Source organism: Mustela putorius, unplaced genomic scaffold, assembly GCF_011764305.1.
Source record: "Mustela putorius furo isolate JIRA1106 unplaced genomic scaffold, ASM1176430v1.1 tig00000083_pilon_pilon_pilon, whole genome shotgun sequence".
Classification (NCBI taxonomy): Eukaryota; Metazoa; Chordata; class Mammalia; order Carnivora; family Mustelidae; genus Mustela; species Mustela putorius.
The window spans coordinates 16627377-16645618 of record NW_025421273.1 but is presented as its reverse complement, the minus strand read 5'-3'; the positions used below and the strand labels follow the sequence as shown (position 1 = coordinate 16645618).

The 18242-nt window shown below is 45.2% G+C and overlaps 1 protein-coding gene and 1 long non-coding RNA gene across 4 annotated transcripts in view; one reads left to right on the top strand and one right to left on the bottom strand.

Annotated features, from left to right (window-relative positions):
* Positions 1-18166, top strand: part of LOC106003582 — a 22737-nt gene extending 4571 nt beyond the window's left edge. For 2 of the 3 annotated variants that reach the window (XR_001176177.2, XR_006605392.1), the window contains exons 3-4: positions 17446-17549; positions 18031-18166. This is a non-coding gene — a long non-coding RNA (uncharacterized LOC106003582). The remainder of the gene's footprint in view (positions 1-17445; positions 17550-18030) is intronic. The other variant, XR_006605390.1, reaches the window with a different exon arrangement.
* On the bottom strand, positions 6035-18242 carry LYAR (Ly1 antibody reactive). Its single transcript, XM_004770549.3, has 8 exons — positions 18104-18242; positions 16769-16883; positions 13508-13615; positions 13311-13394; positions 9770-10196; positions 9382-9468; positions 6838-6923; positions 6035-6349 (listed from the first exon to the last, which is right to left on the bottom strand). Exons 1-8 carry the CDS (start codon positions 18223-18225, stop codon positions 6215-6217), a joined length of 1164 nt encoding a protein of 387 aa, XP_004770606.1. The 5' UTR covers positions 18226-18242; the 3' UTR covers positions 6035-6214.

Below are 18242 nucleotides of genomic sequence, written 5' to 3'. Positions count from 1 at the left end.
GACATCAGTGTGATTCTGGAGCCCTGCTGCCCAGCACCAGAGCAGCCCCCGGTCAACCTCTGAAGACACGCAGTGTTCTGTGTTCTGGGATAGGGTGTTAGGGAGAAGAATGGAGAAGCTTCCTGCTGGGGCTAGTGGGTCAGGCGGCAGGGAGGTGCTCAGCTCAGCCACAAGAACAGGACAGGAAAAGGACCGTTCCTAAAGCTAGATGGAGAAGGAGGGGGTAAGGGCGGGGACTGGCGGTCTTGTCCTTGACAAGATCTAAATCATTCATTGCCTAGAATTTGGCCTGTTGATGGCGTGCATGTCATCAAATAAAACAAGCTCATTTCTAAGAAAAGGCAGGTGGAAACAAGAAGGGGGTCCTGACCCAAGGAATTTTTGGTCAGGAGGAGAAAAAACTACAATATCAAGGAGACAGCAGAGCTCATATCCTGATCCTGATGTGACCTGAGGCAAGTCACTTAAGTTCTCACATCTCCTCATCCACAGAATGGGCGTCTTACAGCCCCCTCCTGGACTAGGTGAAAGATTTGTGAGATGGACAGATGCAGACATAAAGGGCTTAGCACTCCACATGAGGAACCCAGTGTCATCAGGGAAGTGAAGTCTAGGTATTGGGGAGAGCAGACCAGGAGTGGCACATGGTCAATACCAGTGAAGCAATGGCAGGTCCCAGCAGTGCAGCCTCAAAGGGGTGAGCCTGGTGGCCTTCCCATAGGAAGAGGTCAGGCTGATGTTAACAGTAGCCATCTTTGACCAGCACCTTACCTGGAAGGACTAATATTCACAGCAACCACGTGAGGTAGTCACCAGCATGACTGGGATCTGATGAAGCATTACCTTAGTCCCTTGATAGAAGGATTCAGTGATCTTTTTGGGAGATTCATTGTAATTGCTGAGTACATACCTTATTTATCAGAGCCGAAAGGCCCCTCATTGCCCGGGTCTTGGCCTGTCGCCTCACAGCTTGTGAACTGGAGCGTAGAACTCAGGCAGGTTTGGCCTCAGAGCCTAAGCTCTGAGTTGCTAGGCTAAGCGGGCTCTGATGACTCAGAGCATTTCAGGACATAAGCTATAGAAAAGTCAGAGAGCCCAGAGCTCATTCTTGCCAAGTGCTGGCTCCGAGATGCTGGGCCACTTCATTCATTCAGCGAGACACGAGGAAGACAGTATATGTAACCTGATTGGCCTTTTCCCACCCAGACCTGTGGCAGGCATGGCTAATCAATCCTGGCATTTCTTACCCTTCCTAAACACTGGGGTAGGGCCTCCAAATTCTGAAGGACACCAGAAAATCACCACCAATTGACTAGCATTAACAGATCAGATAAAATCTAGTTGCTATACCTCACATGAAGTCTTAAGGCATGCCGGACAATAGTACAGAAGTGCAAACCGGGGGTTGCTTTTATGCCAGTAAGAGTCTGCCTGTCATTTCCTTAAGACACCCAACATAGGACCAATGCCCCGAAAGTCACACAAGTCACACAGGGAATTCGTCCTGCCAAGCTCAGGAAAATGAAGGTATTACCAGGTTGTACTGGAGGGTGAATCCTTGCTTGAGGAGGGTCCGTTGGACCCTACACCCTCCTTGGGCACCACCCCAAGGACATGGCCACAACTCCCGAGGAAACCTCCCATTAAAAAGACAAAACAAGGGGAAGAAAATCCCAGCCTTCTGAGATTGGTGGTGGAGAACAGAGTCCCTGTTTGCAAGGCCACATCACAGCACCAGGCTCTTGACAAGGCTGGATGGAGACCTGGTTTCAGGTCACCAACACAGTCAGGCACAGAGAGCCCTTGAGGTCACTGCCTGCAATCAGGGTGAGAGCTGGCTTCACCCTGGCTTCCATCAGGACAAGGATTTGGAACCACCAGCTCCCTTTAACCCTTGGTTCTCAAACTCATTCAAATACTACTCAACTCTTCAGCCACTGAGTAGAATCACTCCCAGGCAGTAGAGTGCCAGGCACTTTTGTGGAATATCATGAAATATGCATAAATTAAGTGAAAACTGACCCAGTGCTATAAAAGTTCACAGCCACTTCCATTGTATCTGAGCTAGAATCGCATGCATGGTGACAGATGTGGTGAATTTTTTAGGCAGGGACTCCTTATCAAGGAGAAAGTTCTGTTGCCTGGACTTTTTTTTTCCCCCTGAAACCTAGAAGAGGGACTGCCATTTCAATTTTAGCTATAAAATAGCTCTCTGTTCAGATCAGCTTGGTCAGAGCAGGGCGACCCTATAACATTACCATTAGCATCCCATGCAAACCTGATGCCAGGTCCCAAGAGCAGAGCTGTTGGCAACTACCCAGTAGAACCGAGGCTGTACCCACCTTTGATCTACGGGGGGAAATCTAATATATGGACCACCGCGGGCCTCCAGCACAAGTCGGCCTGAGGTCACCAGGGAAGGCAGAGCAGCAAAGGTCATGTTTCAGCAGCTCACAATAACTGCTCTGTGGCTAAACAAAGGCCTGACCTTCCAAGCCATGTCTGACCTTTCAACTCTGACATCTGTGCTTACTCCGCAATTATAGCTTAAACTACCAAAGGGACAGTTTAATCATTTAAATCAAAGGGACTAAATTAGAGTGTCCCTGGATCCCACCCTAAGAAAATCTGGACAAGGCTTCATGCTCAAAACAAAGGGCTTCTCTTTCCCCCAGTGCATACGACTGCTTTGTACCCAAGACGGGGAATTAGAAGGGAGGTCTGAACCCAAATTGCAGGAGTCTGGAAATCTAGTAAGTGAGCTGAGCAGGATCCTGAGTTTCTTGAAATGCTGAAAAGACAGTGGTAGATTTATCTACTAGTATGTCATTCTTTGCGGGGGAGGATGTGGCTGTGCTGATTCAACATCACTCAAATCTGTGAAAATGTAGAGGTAGTTTTCTGCAGCTATGAAGCTGCTGGTAACTCCCAGTGACTTGATAGCATTGACTAGCAGAGCTAGTGTGAGAAGAGAGACCCAGAGATGGAAATTTGAGAAGCACTAAATTTCAGTGCACTTCTGGGCAAAAAAAACTCACCAGCCCTCATGCACTGAGGGGTGCCCTATGAACTGGTAAGAAGGCTCTGGAAAACCTTTGGGCCTCATCTCTCACAGCTGATATGCAGGCGATGACTCCGTGATTATAGTCCTCAGTAGACACCCAGTAGAAAGGGAGAAGCCCCGTACCTGCACCAGGAGCCTCGCAACACTGGGGCCAGCCGAGCGTGTCCTTAGCAAAAAAAGGGATCGATGTTGGGCATCCATAAAGACAGTGTCCACTCATTGAATAGAAAAGGAACTTAGAAGGTCTATGTTAGCCATTTCTTGAAAGCTGAAAATATATTAAGCTCTAGTAACCACAAAGTATGGGGAAATATATAGAATATGCCTTTCCTTTGGATGAATAATTGATCTCCAGTTTCCTTCAATAACACAGGGAATTAGAATCGTTTAAGAGTGCGATGATGGTTCTGTATCTAGGTATAAGTCAACAGTGTTCAGTTATCTACTTTGCACTGGAGTCCACCTTCATCACTGAGACAAAAAAGAATAACATCAGCCAGGAGGATCCGTTTTCAGTGGTGGAATAACGAAGTAAGACAAACTGTCCATAGCTTTCACTAATGGGAATGAGTTGGATAAAACCTCTGATCTCTAAGAACTTGCCTCCTTCAACTGCAAAAGCATTATCTAAAAAAACAATCTATCAAAAACTGTTGCTTTTTCCCCCTCCCCAATTCTGAGAAATCTATTTTGGAAAAAAAAGAAGTAATTACAGGCTAGTGAGATTTTCAAAGTAAAATTTTTTTAAAAGATTTTATTTACTTATTTGAGAGATAGAACATGATCGGGGCGGTAGAGAGGCAGATGGAGGGAGAGGCAGCTCACAACCTGAGCTGAAGGCAGACGCTTAACCGACTGAGCCACCCAGGTGCCCCTCAAAGTAAATGTTTTAATAGGACCTGGGCAGCTCAAGTTTTAACTCTGAAAGAGAAATGGTATGTTTAGAAAGATGAGAACTTTTCAAAGATATTCATGAAAGTCTGCAAGCCTATAAAAATGCTATTGACCTCACTTTATGAGCTTATTCTCACAAGGACCCCTGGCAGAATCCTCAGTTCTGTCATCCTGTCTGTTAACCCAAGGTTTTTGAGCTAAAACTTGCGGGCAGCACCCAGCAACCGTGAGGCCGACAGCTGCTCGGCAATGCTAGCATAGTGCCTGGGTGCTGGGGCAGAGAGGTCATCTTCCTGCATCCCAGGAGCAAGCCACTTGTCCTTGCCTGAAGCAAAATTTTGCAAAATCACGCAGGGTTCTCCACATTAATTTTGCTGTTTTCAAACTTTATCCACATAAATGTCCCTGTACCCACACTGCCTCATTCTTTGGCTTCTTCATAGCCCATCTTCTCCCAAACCCAGCTTGTTAGTGGCATCATGGAAAACGGCAGTGTGCACAGCTGACAAATCCAGGCAGCACCAGAAAGTAAGGTGTCCCATACAAAAACACGGTGTCCAAATGCATCCTGGCAGGTTCAGAGATACCCGAGGGCCAGACCCAGCAGACCAGTGTGGGAATAGGCAGAATATGGCAGAATTCAATGTTACACTCAACTCAGACACAAAGCTATAAAGTCAGTCACAAATACCATTAGATCAGTTTCTACAGTCCCTGGGGCTCCAGTATTGTGTTCGAGTCTAAGTTAGGCAAGCAGCTGCCAAAACCAAAGGGTGGTCTGTGTGCAGGGCCCTCAGGAATGGTATGTGGATCATGCTCGTCGCCAGACCCAGAGGCATGACTACACACCTAGGGAGCCCTTCCCACCATCAGCCGCAGCACTGAAGACCCCTATCCGTGACACTGACTATCAGAACCTGCAGAGCCAGCCTTGCTTCTTCATCCTCATGGGGCTCAAGGGAGGCCGCTGCCTCCAGCCCCAGCACCCAGGCACTATGTTAGCATTGCCGAGCAGCTGTCGGCCTCACGGTTGCTGGGTGCTGCCCGCAAGTTTTAGCTCAAAAACCTTGGGTTAACAGACAGGATGACAGAACTGAGGATTCTGCCAGGGCCTAAGTCTAGGTTGTACTTTATTCTGCCCCATTTGCCCAACTCTGCCTTAAATGCATCCTAGTAAAGGGGTACCGGGGTGGCTCAGTCAGTTGAGCGTCCAGCTCTTGGTTTTTGCTCAGGTCATGATCTCAGGGTTGTGAGATGGAGCCTGGCATCTCAGACTCTGCTTAGCGGGGAGTCTACTGGAGATTCTCTCCCCATCCTCCTCTGCCCCTCCCACCACTCTACCCCCACCCCACACTCACACTCTCTCTCTAAAGAATAAATTTCTAAAAAATGCATCCTGGTACAACTGACAAAAAAATAAAAACCAGCATAGATCTTGAAATGCTGCGGAGCTTCTCTTGACTCTGGGCCTGATTCCAAAGCCTTCATCCCAACAGAGTGCCCCTCCCATCATCACAGCGGCCTGTCCCCAGATCAGAATGGAACACATTGCTGCTGAATTTGGGGGCGAGTAAGGGACCTGTGGGCAGAGCCTACTCCAATCTCAGCAAGTGGCCGGACACAGCTCTCCTCCAGCACCACACAACAGGACTCAGAATACCTCATCTGAGAGCATTTCCATCCACTCAGAACCCTGGGACATCAACACATCTAAGTGATGGGCTCGGTTTCAGGCAAGCGACTTCCCCTAGGTGGTCACAGTCTCTCTCAGGCTGAAGCAGGACAGGGCCACAGTGCGGACGGGCCAGACTGTTAAAACAAACCTCATCTGAAGAGGGGGCCTTCCGCAGAGTCACAGACTGCCACAGACTGAGGACTCTTGTGACCATTTCACATGTTCTGACAATACAACAAACCCACCAAAACCTCTAATTAAAACTGTATAAAAGTGATGCAGTTAAAACACTTATTTTGTCTGCTCCAAAAAAGGAATATATTTTTTTTTTTACTTGTAAAATTTTAAAAGTTTTTCACCATAAAAGTATTATGTCAAGTACAATAATTTTGACCACCAGATTTAGAATCTTGGATAAGAATATATTTTCTCATAAAAGTTCTACCAAAAATAGACTTTATCCTTAACTTAAAAATACAGCTTTGGAAAGCAAAATTAGGAGTTGTTATAATTCATTATGTTTTATAAACAGCAGTGAAAGACATCAACAGAACAGATTCCATTTTTAAATATAAAAATGTTCATTTCAAAAGCTTGACTTTGTCCTTTAGTAACTTAAAGGTGGGGTTCTTGCTGATTTTCTTGTTAAAGATGGTCAGGAGCTCCTCTTCAGACTTGTGATGCTCATTCGTCACTGCATAATACTGAGCTAAAACCTTCACAAGGAAAAACAATCATCAAATTGGTGATCTTTTTCCTGAAAATTTGCCTGGAATGTTCTTTCTTTAACCCAGAATTAGGACAACAGTAAAAAACAAAAGCAACAGGCATTGGTAGCACAGGTGTGTTCTGTGGAAATTCAGACACCTGTACACATAAGAGCACTCTGCTGGATGGGTATCACACAGAAATGCAGAGTTAGATGCAAAAACAGAAGAAACGACTGCTCTGGAATAAGCAGAAGAGAGCTAAACACCAAAAACTGTCGTTTTCAAGTTTAATGTGGGCACTGTTCTGGCTAACAAAGTATGATGGGATTTGGCCCAATTCCCTCCCATCAGCCCTGAGGAGCTAGTGAGCAGCTTGAAAATCACCAAGATACAAACAAAAGTGTAGTAGTTTAGATGGGGGAAAAAACACAAAACCTGTACAGCTTTAAGAAGGGGCTCTCCCCAGCTTGTATACCTGCGTTCAGGAGCCATACCTTTTTCCTTAGCTTTTTGATGGCTACTTCATTGTCTGGGGCCTGTCTCAGAACTGCTTTAATGGTTCCCTTCCAGTTGAATTTACCTAAAATATAAAGAATAATACATAAACCATTTTGTTTTGGTGTACTACCAGAGGGATAAAGAAACTATCTGTGTAACATCTGTTTGCCACCCAGGAAACTAACACACCTGACAGTACAAAGTAGCAGGAACCTGACCTGTCCGAGCACAGGGGCCGACAAGCCCAACTCGCCCTCACAGAGTGAGTGAACTGCATGTCATATGGGCACCCTGAGTGCCATCGCCACTGCAAGGATGAAGCAGGATGAGTGGTCCCCGGTTTTGAGACCTCTGATAGACTTACAGGGACCAAGACTGTGTGGTATTTGGAGAGGGCAGACACACACATCAATGAAACAGAATTAAGAACCAGAAGAGAACTACACAAAGAGGCCAAACTGACTTGAGAAGGTACAAAAGCAATTCAGTGAGGTGACAAGAGCCTTCTTAACAAATCACCGGAGCGATTACATAGGGACCTGCAAAAAAAAATGAACCTTGCACTCAGTCTCATCTTTTACTTGAAAATCAACTCCAGCTGGATCACGGGCTGAAGAATAAAATATAAAACTATAACATTTAGGAAAAATGTGGGGAAAAAACCTTTGGGATCGCGGGTTAATAAGCAGAGTTCTCAGACATGGGACCAAAACATGACCTGTTAAAGGGGAAATCACAAATGAGGCTTCATCAAAACTAAAAATTTTGCTCCAGAAAAGATTCTGTTAATGGGGCACTTGGGTGGCTCCGTCAGTTGAATGACTCTTGATTTTGGCTCTGGGTTGTGAGATGGAGCCCATTGCTGGGCTCTGCATGGACTGTGGAGCCTGCTTGGGATTTTCTCTCTTCCTTGCTCTTTGCTCCTCCCCCTCTGCCACTCGTGTTCTTGCTCCTTCTCTCTTTTTTTTTTTAAAAAAAAAAAAAAAGGAAAAAAAATTTAGGAAAGATTCTCTTAAGAAAACAAAGATAAACTATAAACCAAAGGAAAAAAATAACCTTACAAACCACATAGCCAACAAGAATTAGTATTTGGGACTGAATATGTAAAGAACTCTGAACTCTTAATAGTAAGAAAGAAAACCAACTTCACCAGGGGCAGAAGACAGGAACAGATGTTATAATGAGATAACAGATGGCAAACAAGTACACAAAAAGACGTCACCATCATGAGGGATGAACAAGTTGAAATCACCCCGAGCTATTACTACACACTAATCAGAATGGAAAAAGAACTAGTATCGCCATCAAACTCTGGCTGGGACCTGGTAGACCCGGGAGAGTCTCACATTGCTGGGTAATACAGAGCAGTGCGGCCACCCTAAAAATGCAGTTTCTTTAAAAACAATACACAGGCCCCACACCACACAGCAACCGCACTCCTGGACATTTCTTCCGGAAAAAGTGATGCGTGCTCCATACAAACCAGGGCATAAACGCTGACACAGCTTTGTTAATCCCTGAGATGTCACTCAGAGCAACCAAGCCTGGAAACAACCCACGTGTCCTTCAGATGAATGGTCAAGCAAACTCGTCCACCTATGCCCTGGACTGGGACTTAATCAAAGGACAGGATTACCAATTCGTGCAACCTGGATGTATTTCCAGATAATAAGGCCAAGCGAAAAGAGTTAATCTCAAAAATTCACATACTAAATGATGTCATTTGGGTAATGTTCTGAAAGTATGAAATTACAAAAATAGTGAACAGATCAGTGATTGCTAGGGGCAAGTGGGGCAGGGGAGAAACAGACATGCAACACGGGCCCACAGTGGGGCTCCCTGGGACGATGGAAACCTTCCTCTCTTGACTGTACGGATGTCAGCATCGATGGAGACACTCAGTTGTGCAGGGTGTGACCCTTGGAGGAAACTGGGAAAAGGATACCTAGGTCTCTCTTACTTCTTACAACTGCATGTGAATCTACTATTGTCTTAAAACAAAAAAGGAATTTTAAAAAGGCTTACACGTTCCAAGTCAGGTGCAGGTGGGTTCCAAACTAAGAGATCTAACCCAGCTTAGGCAGTTACTGAACCTCCACTAATAAAGCCTTGGATCTCATTGGAGGAGGCAGCATTTTAGAGGAACAGTGAAGGCCAGGGACTGGGTTCTGACAAGTATACATTCTGGCTGAGGGAGTTCCAAGCAAGGAGACGTGGGGAGCAGCCAGAGATGGGAGGCTGGTGGGGACTTCCAGGAGAGTAAGAGGGACAGGGTCAAGGGAAGCAGGGAGAAGAGAAAGGAAACACCACCTCAGAAGGCCATGCTGGCTTCACCTTCAGTTCCAAAGATCATGTATTTCAAGTCCAGACAGTTTTACCCTTAAAACTAGAAAGACACTGGACAGTGACCCACAGAGCTCTCACACCCTACCTGAATCTGCTTTCAGTCTTCCATGGCCTCTGGAGGGGATGACCTGCCTGAAGGTCCCAGGTCCTTCCCACCCTGGAGGGCAGACCTCTCCCAATGATGGCAGTCATACCTTTTGTAGGAGCCTCATGGTTTTCTGGTTCTCCGCCCTCCGGAGGTCCTGAGAACTTTCTCTTTTTCTTCTTATAATCTGTGTCATCTAAGTAGCAGGATTGAAAAATAAATAAATAAAAGGTTTGCATTTATAATAGCAGCTACCATTTAATGAAAGGCCAGGCTGCTTACATCTGTCATCTTGCCCGCTGCCCAAGCAACCCAGCACCTGTGGGCTTCTCCTCCTCCGCATCATAGGAGCACATGGCAAATGGAGAGGTGCTCACTTGCCTGGCCAGAGCCCAAAGCTTAAGCCCTTGGCCTTACTTGGTTCAGAGTTGACCCAGCCCCAATTTGCGGCTTTACAATCCGCTTCACAAAGCCCAGAGCATACACTTGCCACGCACCTTCCAAGTGCTTCTGCTTTCTCTTCGCAGGCCGAGCTTTTGTGGGCTCCTCCTCGGCGTCTCCTGCACAGGCCCCAGCTCCATCCTTTGCCCTGTCAACAGCCCCCTCCACCTCGCCCACCTTTCTCTGGCTTTTCTTCCCTGCAGACCTCAGGGCTTCCCCTCCAGCCGCCTGGGCTGTTTTGTGCTTCTTAGGCTTTTGATTCTTCGAGTTCTCTTGGTGGTTTTCTAATTTTAGTTCTTTCTTCTCTTTTTTCCTATTCTTCTGCCTTTCTTCCTTCCTTTCTCTCTTATTCTTCTTCACCTCTGCTTGCTTTTCTGTGCTGTCACTTGTTCCAGAAGCTGGCACCTTAGCAGAGAGCTCTGCGCGGGGTGGACTGACCGCCTGGGTGAGGGGCTGCCGGTCTTGACCCTTACTGACTGCTTCCTTATGACAAGGCAAAACCAAGAGACGCATAAATACTCATCCCAGACCGTTCGTTCACATCACTGCACATGGCTACTAAGCAAACTGTTCCAAGAAAAATGTCTACTACTTACCATTTTATAACTCTGACCCCCTCCAACCAAGAGCTAAAATGTAGCAGTAAATATTATCCAATGGGGGGGAAAAAAAACTTCCCCCAGCCCACACTCCACCCTGAATTTAACAAACATTTTCGTTCCACTGGAAAACTGATGAACCCTTATGTCACATAAGCTAGACCTTTAATTTTAGTGCACTCTTCACCTTTCTTTCTGATAGAAGGTGAGCACTTGGGTATGGCAGAAACCACAGGATTTACGCATCTGCAGACCTGGATTCAAGCACCAGCTCAGTTAATTACTAGCCGGGTGACTCAGGGCAAATTATTTATCTGCTCCGAACTGATTTCCTCACTGACAGAATGAAAGGGTGTAAGATGTACCTTGTACAGCTGATATACGAATAAAATGGGAAGTGATGTACTGGGCTTACAGCTCATGGCACTCAGTAAGGAGGAGCAGACTGAGGACACTCAAAGGAGCCACTGAGCGTACAGGACAGGCTCTGTAAGTTCTGCAGTACTAGAGAGGTCTCATGTACTTGTTATTCAGATTGGAGGACAGGCCTCCGGGACACGTGGCTGGAGGGTGAAGCCCGGGAAGCAGGGAAGCAGAGGTAGCTAAGGAGCTACATGCCCTGGAGGAAGATAAACGTCCGGCTGCTGCACTGCCTCATTCAAGCCAGCACACAGATCCGACTGAGAACAGACTCTAGCAGAATGAGTCCCACTGCCCGCTGCCCCACCCCTGAAAATCTGCTAGTCTCCACGATAGCCCTTTCGCAGGAGATGGCCCCAGAAATGTCCTGAACTGCTCTGGGAACCCTGGACTCCTCACCCAACAGGGGCGCCATCTTCATTAGGTACCAACCAGGTGACAGGCCAAGTCACCTCCAGTCTTCCTCCTTTGGGAGCCTGGGTCTCAGGAGGGAACTCCTAATCCCCAAAATGAGCTGAAAAAAGGACTGGCTTTGCCTCACGCCTCATTCAGTGCTCAGCCCTGGCTGAGAGCACAGCCCCTGGGAGAGGAATGGTAAATTGACCAGCTGCCATTTCCCCAGCAGCTCAAATCAGCCAGACCAGGCACATGGCAGAAGGGCAGGAAATGAGCTCAGAAGCAGACTCAGGAGGAAGAAGGGACAAAGCCACTTCACTCCTGGCCTACAGTTTCATTTTCTACTTAGTCAGGCAGTGTATGACCACTGAAAGCCACAAACCTAAGCCTGCCTTCTGCCCAGTACAGACCATGTCTCCAGCTGCTGTCTCCCCTCTGCACCTAGAGGGGGAGACAGTCACCCCATCTTGCAGCCACTTGGTAATGAGTGAACAAAGCCATTCCCCATCTTCTTTCTACTTCATTCCACTCTCTCTAAATGCGCTCTCTTCAGTGACACCTTCGTTGACCCTTTTTCCAAACAGAGCCCCTCCCACTCTGCACCCCTCCTCCCGCCTTCCATTTCCTCTTTGTATTTCCCACGCCCCGTTGTGGTGTTCTGGCTTACCCCTGTACATAGTTATCTGTCCCACACTGGAACACAGCTCTCTGAGGGCAGGACATTGTCCTGATTACAGCTGCCTGCATAGGGACCAGGCCTGCTCTGCTGGGGCAGAGGAAGCATCCCATTAGACGAGAACTTAGGGCCTCTGGCTGGCTGGATCAACACCAGAGGCAAAGCAGCAACAAGCCATGTCTTACAGAGCTCAGTTTCCATGAGCTGCGTACTGATTATTCTTTTACTTAATATGTTCAGTTTCAAAAGGGCAATCAGAAAAGACATTTTTCCTAAACTTTGCAGTGACCTAAGTGATTCCACATCTTCGATTCTTACTTAAAAATCATGGAAATAACCTTTACAAAGAAGGTGCCTCAGAAATGCTAATTAAATGACTGGTGACAGCCCCCACTTCGGCAGCACACATACCACAACTGGGATAATGCAGAGATTAGCACAGCCCTGTGCAAGGATGGCACACATGTGACTAGTTCTAAGATTCCAAAGGCCCAATTTGTATGTTCTGAAAGAGTCAAATGCCAGGACAGTTTCATCGTTATCCCAAGGTATTGCCCAAACTACTCTACATAAGTCCGTCAGCTCCTGCCAACGTGAATAGAATAAAACACAGTCAGAAAAGCTCACTGCTGTTTTTCAAACTACTAATGATGTAAGTCTCCAAATGGGATATAAGCTCCAAGTCGGAACAAAGTGAAGGTGAATTAATGAGGAAAAAAGTTTAAATGAACAATGTCACCAGTAAGATGGCCACATGATATCAAACCAAGACTCTCTGCACGGAGTCCACATCTGGGGGTCTCTCACATGGAACCTGCTAGGAGGCTGAGTTACAGCAAGCAGGTGCCCACTCTGCAGGGGAAGGAGACAGAGGCTCAGCAGATGCCCACTCCACACCAGCACCTGCAAAAAGGGGAGCTTCCATAGTCTCAGCTGCTTTAATCCATGTACGGGGCCTTCTGGGAACCCCTCCCCATAAGAACCCCTGGTCACGCCCATGTCCTCACTGTTTATTCTCTTCATGGCACTGTCGCCACCTGACATATTACACATTTTTGTTCAGGGCCTGCCACAGATTAGGCACTCACCAAGTACTGAATAAAGACATGAACAGGACTATCCACTTTTCTTTAAGATAAGGAAACTGAGGTTCAGAGAGGTTAAATAAAGTGCCCAAGATCAAACATTTGGCCAACAGCACAGCAGGGATTCAAACCAGGTCTGTCAGACACCCAAAGCTCCTGCTCTTTCCAGTACATCCCACTGCCTAATTTCTAAGGAAATGTTAGCTGCTACCATTATCGAACATTGGGATTAAATACCTTTCTCTGCACAATAAGGAAATCTTCTCTGCAGTGCATTCAGTTTATTCTTTCCCATAAATGAAGGCACAAAGAGGCTCTCTGAAAAAGAAGGCTGTCTTGACCTCCAAAAATAAGACATTCCCATTTCATTATTACTAATCACTTTTGCCACACTGCAAATCTAAAATTAGATCTGACTTACATTGCTGGAAGCTTCAGAAAAGATATTCCACACCTGTTCCAGAATAGATTCATTATGAACTTTTAAACTGTTCTTCATCCAATTCTATAAGGAACAAAAAGAAGGAGGAAAAAAAAAACACTTGTTCCATTTTGACAGGTACATGCATGCTCAGTTACCAGTGGGCCACACATCCCCTCCACTCAGCAAATCCATACCTGAAATTTTGCCTTTTTCCTGGGAACGTTGTCAAAACCACTAATTTGCTCTAAAAGTTCTCTCACTTTGGGGCTGACATTGGGTCTTTTTATTAATTCATTAATTTTCTACAAAAAAAGGGAAGATAAAGCAAAAGTAATAAACAACTGGCACAGGAGTTTCATGAAAGCCAAATTAAGTACACTTTCCCATGGCTAGAGGTTTCTCATCCCAAGGCTAGATTTTATATTCATGTCTATGCTTATAAATTCACCACAGTACTAAAAGTCCTAACCGGAGCAATTAGGCAAGAAAAAGAAATAAAAGCATCCAAATTAGAAAGAATTAAAATCAGTTCTTCATAAATGATCTGTCTTAATGTGCAGAATGCCCTAAAGATTCTATTAAAAATAAAATCCCATTAGAACTAATAAATTCAGCAGTCACAGGATGCAAAATCCACACTTGAAAATTAAGTTCTAGATTTCTATATACTAATAGACACTGAGAGAATGAAATCAAGAAATTAAGCCCATTTACAACAGCAACAAAAAGAGTGAAATAAATTTAATCATTAAGGAGGGGAAAGACATATGCTGAAAACTATGAACATCACTGAAAAAATCTAAACAAGACACAAACAGGGATTCCTGGCTGGCTCAGTAGGAGGAACGTGTGACTCTTGATCTCAGGGTTGTGAGTTCAAGCCCCATGCTGGATGTGCAGATTTCTTAAAAAATAAAACTTAAAAAAATGATTTAAAAAAGAAAAAGAAAAAAGTCACAAATAAATGGAAAGACATTGTGTTGCGGGTTGAAAGACTTAATATTAAGATGGCATTACCAACCAAAGTGAGGTATAGGTTCAGATACAAGCCTATGAAAATCCAATTGACATTTGTGGGTTTTTTTTTTGCAGAAATAGAAAACTCCACCCTAAAATTCACATGGAATCTGAAGGGACACAAATAGCTACAATAGTCTTGAAAAAGAAAAAGCTAGAGGTCTCATGCTTTCTGATTTCCAAGCCCATCATAAAGCTAGAGTAATCACAAATGCATGGCACTGGCATAAGGGTGGCCATGTCAGCAAGAGCCAAAGGGCAAACAGTGTACGAAGTCCCTAGAGTAGTCAGATTGAGAGAGAGAGAAAGCAGAATGGTAGTTGTCAGGGGCTGGGGGAGGAGGGGACATGAAGAGTTAGTGTTTGACAGGACCAGAGTTTCAGTTTGGGAAGATGAAAACATTCTAGAGATGGACAGTGGTGCTGGTTGCACAGCAGTGTGAAATGTACTTAACTGTGTACTTAAAAAGGGTTAAGGTGGTCAATGTTAGGTCTTATGTAACTTATAATTTTCTAGAAACTTGGAAAAAAAAAAGCCAAAAGTGATCCAAAGACTGAGACAAAAATGGCTATTACAGACTAGGAAATTACCTGAGGACCAAGACAACAAGCGATTGTCTAGATCTAATAAATAAATCTGAAATGGCAAGAAAAGAACAGGGATGAAAATTAAATTACTGCCCTAGGAAAATGCTTATGGCAATCTCAGTGAAGGCAGAGGAAAAAGATAGCTATTCAAATGAGAGCAATGATAGCACACAAGAAAGATGGTCACTCATGAGCCAACAGGACAAATCAACACAGCATAATGCAGGATAATGTCCTTGCATTAGGAAAGAAAGCTGGGTACAGGAGAAAAATGGGTACAGGAGACAAAGAGGAGGATGAGACATAGATTTTCTAGGCCCTCAGGCAGAAAAACCAATCAAGACAATGACACAAGGTGGAATAGGAAGAAGTCAAGCTGGCTGGGCACTGGCCATGTAGTGTCACAAGAGAACAGGGCACTGGGGACAAAGCTCGGAGGAAAACACTGTGATCCCAGCAAGCAGGCACTCTCTCCCTGAGCCATCTATCCACTCTGTGTGTGAGCACAGAGACCTCTAGAACATTAATACTGACGGGATTCCAAAATTCTGTCTTTAAAACTGAAGGGTTTAAGGATTTTTTTAAAAAGTGCAACACCCCCCTGCCCCGCCCTGAGTCCAGCTGTCAGAGAGGTCACAGACAGCTCATTCATTCTCCCAGTACACTCATTCATCTGTTCACACAGCCAGCTCGGGGCTCAGGGAGGAATCCGATGACTAGTGGGCAGGTGGACCAGGACGGAAGCTGGCGGACAGCTCTTGATCTAGAATCCAGGGACAGTGCTACTGAAGTCTGACAGTTTACAGCAGGCCCAGCAAACCTTTTTTGTGAAGGGCCAGGTAGTCAAGATTTTAGGCTTTGTGGACCATCCGGTTTCTGTCCCAACTACTCAGCGCTGCCCTGGTAGCTCTAGGTAACAACAGACAACATGTAAACCAGCAGGCTGCAGTCTGCAGACCCTGCCTTCAGAAGATTTCCTTCTAGACACAAAGGAACTCCTCCACCCAGGTACCGCAAACTCGGGGCCTAGAATGTCTTTTTTGTTTCTTGAGGGGGAATCAAGATTCAGTATGAGCCCAAAAGTGAGCCTGATGGTCTCCGGCCTAAATATCTTTGTTAAAAAAAGGAGTTTCACTGGCTTCTTAGTCTGCATTGGGCACTGAGTTAGTCCTTTGTGAATGGAGGATTTTCCCTCCCAGAAGTCTGAAAACTCACATTTAAACTCTAACACCAAAGAGAGCTAACTATTATTTGTTTGGTTTCTAGGAGAACAGAGAATTTCCATAAAGACGGCATTTATCTTTTCTTTATCCTACCTTCTATTCTGAATCCTTCCTGCTATCCATTCTGTAAACGGGGGGTACCATTCTGGAAGCTGTACCTCTCGGCCAATTAGGGATTTTGCTGTGTTTGCCATTTTTACTATGCATGTTTCCATTTTATTTAAATGGGAAACTCCTTATATTTATGAAAATATCTTTATTTTGCTCGATTCTGGTGACTGATAGATATGGCAGATTACAACATGGTTTGATTGACAAGAGCTGAATTATCACCAGAAGCAGATAAAGATTAGAAAGCATCCATTTAGTCCAATAGCCAAGGGAAAAATAGAATTCTAAAACCCTTTTTTGCAAGAAGTCTGCAAAAAATGGGATCAAAGACAAATTACATTGCACTGTATTAACAGAGAAATAAGAACGTCTTGTCATGATTTAGTTGTTCAACCTCAACCTGTCCCAAGACAATGTTTCTGCGTCTTGCCTGCATATATGATGCACTTGTTATTAGGCTTCCAGAGAAAACGGAAAACGTCAGAAGAAGCTACCTGATGAATTAGAAAGACCTTACCTGAATCCATGCCTGCTGTTTAATATCGCCTTTGTGGGTTTTACCTTCGTAACCTTTGCCACCATACTTCTGTTCTTCACTGATGCACTTCACATGGTTTTTGTAGTCATCGCCCCTTCAAAGTGATAGAAAGTTCTACCTTCAGATTGATTCTCCAACTGGAGGCTCTATCTGATGCTTGTAGCTGCTCAGACCTCCTGCACTCCAGTTTTCCTATGCTTATCACCTCCTTCCTCCAGATAGCTCAGTATAAAGCCCACCCCCAAACTTCCTACCCATTTTTATACAGATGTCTCCCACTGAAAGGGAGTAATTTTTTTTCTTTTTTTTGGTCATAAGTATGTATAGAGTAGGTCAGCACTAATTCATTATAGAGTAAGTTAAAAGTTGGAGTAAAATAGTGGAATCTTATCACTAAAAAGTTCTAGATCTGTGAGTCCTGGCAAACGAGACTTGATTCTGTCTCCTACAATCATTCTGAAGCTCTGCAGGATCCTTGGGTAAATGTCTGGGACTAGGTTGGGGGCAAGGTCCCCCAATGAGAAACAACCCAATTTTCACCTGCTTTATAGATCAGGCTTCCTCCCAGCATTAGTTATGAACAAAACCTTTAGCAGTTTCCAAAAACTACTTTTAAAAAATCGCTGCTCTAAAATAAAAGTAAAATGGATTTTTAGCAGATGGCTTCCAAACGCCGCAGAGGACACTGAGGCCGACGCACCAAAAGCCGCCTTTGCACTTAAACTGTATGAAGCTGAAGGGGACTCAGCAGAAGACTGAGGTGAGCCATCTGCAAATAATGACCCACCTCAGGAAAAAGTAGGAAAGCAAGTCAGAGATCTGTCCTGGGCCCACCCCCAGTCCTCACCTTTCCCAAGACCCCTCACAGTGGAAGTACCTGACACACTAGGGGGCCAGAAGCTCACCTCTACCATCACCCGTGAACTTCTGGGGGAGCCCAGTCTTCCCCAGGCCCCCACTGTGAATGAGTCAACTCTTTTTCTGGTTTATAAGTCCCACTCCTCAGCGTGACCAGCACACTGTGCTCCTGAAGCCTTACTTTTCACCTCTCAGGGTCTCCTAACGGTGGCAAGGAGGTGTCGCTGAGTGCCACCAATGGACCAAATGCTCCAAACATCCTCATCTCCCCCCTTCCCCCTTGTCTTCTCTTTGGACTGTCCTTAGAAAACAAGACATAAAGCACTTTTTTCCCCTTAATTTCTTTCCTCAAACTTACCTCTATTTTTTTTTTTTTCCTTAAGGCTTCATGGGGCCAGGGCTTCTAAAACTGGTCTGGACATTTAATATGATCTTCAAGAATTGTTTAGAACTTACCAGAAATCTTTACCGCAGTCAATGCAAGACAGGCATTCACAGTTTCTGCAAATAGCCACATGCTTTTCTACTTGTACTTTCTTCACTGATTCACCACATGCATTGCACGTAAAAAATACCATTTTTAGCTAAATGGTTA

Bases quoted from the DNA above. Each gene is read 5' to 3' on its own strand.
- LYAR (XM_004770549.3), bottom strand. From the start codon at position 18,225: ATGGTATTTTTTACGTGCAATGCATGTGGTGAATCAGTGAAGAAAGTA. The intron at 16,884-18,103 runs GTAAGTTCTAAA...ATCACTTTGAAG, and splicing joins GACTGCGGTAAAGATTTCTG to GGGCGATGACTACAAAAACC. The intron at 6,924-9,381 runs GTATGACTGCCA...TTTATATTTTAG, and splicing joins CCATGAGGCTCCTACAAAAG to GTAAATTCAACTGGAAGGGA.